Source organism: Arachis ipaensis, chromosome B03, assembly GCF_000816755.2.
Source record: "Arachis ipaensis cultivar K30076 chromosome B03, Araip1.1, whole genome shotgun sequence".
NCBI lineage: Eukaryota > Viridiplantae > Streptophyta > Magnoliopsida > Fabales > Fabaceae > Arachis > Arachis ipaensis.
This window is the reverse complement of record NC_029787.2, coordinates 119,042,805-119,046,536: the sequence shown is the minus strand read 5'-3', so window position 1 is coordinate 119,046,536 and position 3,732 is coordinate 119,042,805. Positions and strand designations below refer to the sequence as shown.

The 3,732-nt window shown below is 34.4% G+C and overlaps 1 protein-coding gene across 1 annotated transcript; it reads right to left on the bottom strand.

The window, feature by feature from the left end:
• Window positions 416–2,826, bottom strand: LOC107631065 (beta-ureidopropionase). Its single transcript, XM_016334383.2, has 6 exons — window positions 2,645–2,826; window positions 2,363–2,470; window positions 1,828–2,016; window positions 1,516–1,743; window positions 1,208–1,432; window positions 416–944 (listed from the first exon to the last, which is right to left on the bottom strand). The coding sequence occupies exons 1-6, from the start codon at window positions 2,771–2,773 to the stop codon at window positions 579–581; spliced, it is 1,245 nt and encodes a 414-aa protein (XP_016189869.1). The 5' UTR covers window positions 2,774–2,826; the 3' UTR covers window positions 416–578.

The following is a 3,732-nucleotide window of genomic DNA, read 5'->3' as shown; positions in this document are numbered from 1 at the left end:
AATTTTGTAATTTAAATTATATATTATCTAAATCATTCTAGTTTAAATTAGATTGAATTAAAAAAAACAAATTCAAATCAATACAATACAAATTATAATATTTTGAATAAAATTAGCTTGAAAAATAAAAAACATCAATTTATTTAAAAAGAAAAAGATCTTCACTCATGAAAAGTATCCAATTCTAGGTTCTAGCAACTTTTTTTTTGTCATAAGTTTTTTTAGCAAGCCTCGTAGACTTTAAGATTTGGGCTGTGTGAGTTGAGTTAACACAAAACAAGGACCACAAGTCCACAACTATTACCCCGAGGTCCACAAACCCCCCCTATAACAAACCTTGTACGTAGCCAGAAATGGAAATTCTTTTGTTTCCTTCTCTCTATCTTTTCCTGTTTCCAATTTCATGCTTTTGAAATTCTTTCTGGGAACTGGTTTTATTATTCCAATATGCAACATAGAAATTTTATTTGGAGTTGCCGCACTTGGCAATCTCACGGCAGACCACAATCTAAAGAACTAAAAAAAGCAGTGAAACACATAATAATTTGTAGTTTAGGACCATATTACATAGATTACAATTACAAGGACTTCTTGTGCAACAAGGGGTCACTGATTATCTGAGGCTCAAAGTCTGGTTTGACATAGTGAGCTAGTGTATCGGCATACATATCGTACCTAGCAGTCATTCTAAAGCCCCACCGGTCTTTCACCTGTCTGCACAAGTTGAGATCCATGTCTGTGATTAATAAGCCATCCCTGTTCCGGGACAGAGATGGCGTGCAGGATGAATCTGGTGCTGAAACATGGCTTGATCCATAAAAGTGCCCGAAATCGGCGTGCGCTGGCTTCCCGTCACCAGAAGTAAATGCATTAGGGAATGTCTCAGTCCCAACACGATTGATTGAAGCAACAAAATAACTATTTGCTATTGCAGCATTTCGTGCCTGAAAAACAGTAACACCTTTTTAAACCAAATCTCTACTGAAAAAACAGTACAAAATCAAAATAGAAGGTTAGGCAGCATCTTTGACGTAAGCTAATTATCTCATTCATTAGTCATTTAAGAACTGATTTCGTTCTGATTATTGACTTATAGGCATTAGCATCAGATCATAGCTATTGCCACATTATGCCACAAAAATGTGCCAGATTCAATTTAAGAACCAGAGAGGTTTAGAGTAGTTTAGTTAATTATAGAGCAACTGACCTCTATTGGCCACATTGGTTCACTGAGTTCACCCACAGTGGCAGAAGGGTTGAAAACAATCTCTGCACCATTTAGGCCAAAGGCTAACCAGTTTAATGGATGGTGCCTACCATAGCATATGTTAATGGCAATCTTTCCAAATGCTGTTTCAAATACAGGGTGGCCAGTATTTCCTTCCATATAGTATGTGCTTTCATTGAAGTCTCCAACTCTTGGTATATGGTTCTGCCAAGATGTTACGTGTTCATGACATAGCCACAACAGATGCATTAGCAATAAAATTAGAAACATAAAGTTTATGCAGTTACCTTTCTATGCTTTCCTATTACATTGCCGTGATTTCCAATTACAACAGCAGTGTTCCAAATAACCTCTCCATGGTTAATATCCCTCTCAAGGATTGGACTTATAATAACCATGTTATATTTGAGGGCAAAGCATTGCAAAAATTCGGTTGATTCCCCATCAACAGGTTCTGCAAATTCACACCACCTCTTCTCTCGTGTACAGAAGGCAAATGGCATCATCCATGCTTCCTGCAACGAAAGTATATAAAACTATTTAAGACTTCATATCACAGTATAAATCAAACAGTAAACATTCATAGTCATGAAACTTACTTGCAAGCATAATATGTTGACTCCTGAAGAACCAGCAGCTTCAATGATTGGCCTTAGTTTATCAAAGATAGCCTTCTTTTGGTTTGTAAAATGAGCAGTTGTTGGAAGGGCAATGGAGTTCTGAATCAAGCCAACCCTCACTACACGAGGTTCTCTTAATAGTTCTTTGTCAGCTTGAAAGCAGAAAGCCTGAAAGATTCAACTTAAAATCATCAGAGCAACCACTAGTACAGCAGAAATAGCCAACAGAGTCTCTACTTTCTATTCTGACAAAAAAGCCGTAGTTAATTAATGCATTAATCTAAAACCATCTCACAACAGCCAGAGAAGAAACAAAAGACTAGTCATTCCCATGTTCATAGTCCATGGAGTGAGTACACACGACAGTGGTGAAAACTGGATAGATAAAATGTTCAACAAGTTGACAAAAGTAAGTACAACTAACACATCTCTTATGTGAAAGAATCCAACATTGTCTTATGCACTCATTTTGTGTATTCTGCATAAATGAAAGAATCCAACATTCCATTCATACCTGGAGGTCAAAACCATGCTCAGCAGAGAGAGTGGAAGCTAATTCAGGGAGAACAACTGTTTCAAGTGGTTTTCCACAATTAAGACCAGTAAGCAAACGGCTCACTTCCTGCAAGTATATGTATGATCCATTTTGAAGAAGCATGAACAAAGATTAAAATGCAAGAAAATACAAATCATCAATCGAATTTTCCAAATTGACGATGGATTTAGGGAACCAACAAGAAATGCAAATTTGGTCGATTTAACTAAGGGAAAAAGAAAGGAATGGTAAGGGTATTACGTGGAAGAGATGGGGTTTGAGATTATCCTTGAGAAGCCGGTGAAGTGAGTCGTAGCCACAGATTGAACCCTTCGAATCATCTTCATTGCTCATCACTTGTTCTTCTTCTCTGTGTTTGGTGTCGTCCATATCTGCTGCACGCTCTCAAATCTCAATCAGCGTTGGTCAAAGATTAGAGTGAGTTTTTTTTTATTTTAATGGTCAATTTAGTATGATCATTTTAGTAAGTATGCGAATGGTTATTTTAATTTTTATGTAGATGATTATTTTGATTAGATTGGATTTAGTTATATATAATTAAAATATGTTGGAGGTTCAATTTACTAGATACGCGAATAATTATTTTTGGAATACTGATAGGGAGATAATAAAAAATCTTGACAATATGTGCAATGTGTTGGTTATTTAGTCCAGTAGAAATAAATAATAAAAACCCATGCACATCCAATTTCAAATTTCAAATTTTTAAAAATTTCAGTTAGTTATTTTAAAAAAATAACCATCCGAAATCCTAATTTACCCCATTTCATTCCAATATTCTCTTCTTTTTCAACCGGCGGCCACCCCACATTTATCAATAATCATTCCACTTTATAATCGCTACTTGGCTTGTCACATGCCATTCACCCTTAATAAAAATAATCATCTGGAATAAAAATAAAAAAAAAATATAGGTAGACAATAAAAATACTAAACAATGTGAACAATAGATATATCGGATGTTCAATTTACTAGGTGTGCGGATGATTATCCTAATATTAAAATTTATGTTGGTAATTTAGAAATATAATGTGTTTTTTTTATTGGACTAATTTTAGAGTTTATTGTTTATATTATTCACAAAAGTTATCGTCTATCTAATAAAGTCCTTTTCAAAAATACGGTGGTATACGATTACACACAATAAACATATATTTTGTCTCTTCAAAAAGTTGATACACGAATTTTTTTATATTGGACACAAATTTTTTTATTTATTTTTACCTTTAATATTTTGTAAATTTTTCAAATCTACCATTCTTCCGCCAACTGTTCCTTTCTTATCCTTCACTCTCACCAATATGTTGTTTTTTAATATAAGTAGGATT

What these genes read in the sequence shown, in the direction of transcription:
- LOC107631065 (XM_016334383.2), bottom strand. Translation starts at nt 2,773, where the DNA reads ATGGACGACACCAAACACAGAGAAGAAGAACAAGTGATGAGCAATGAA. An exon ending in AGCATGGTTTTGACCTCCAG is followed by an intron (nt 2,017 to 2,362) that starts GTATGAATGGAA and finishes TGAATCTTTCAG; the next exon opens with GCTTTCTGCTTTCAAGCTGA. An exon ending in TAATAGGAAAGCATAGAAAG is followed by an intron (nt 1,433 to 1,515) that starts GTAACTGCATAA and finishes ACATCTTGGCAG; the next exon opens with AACCATATACCAAGAGTTGG.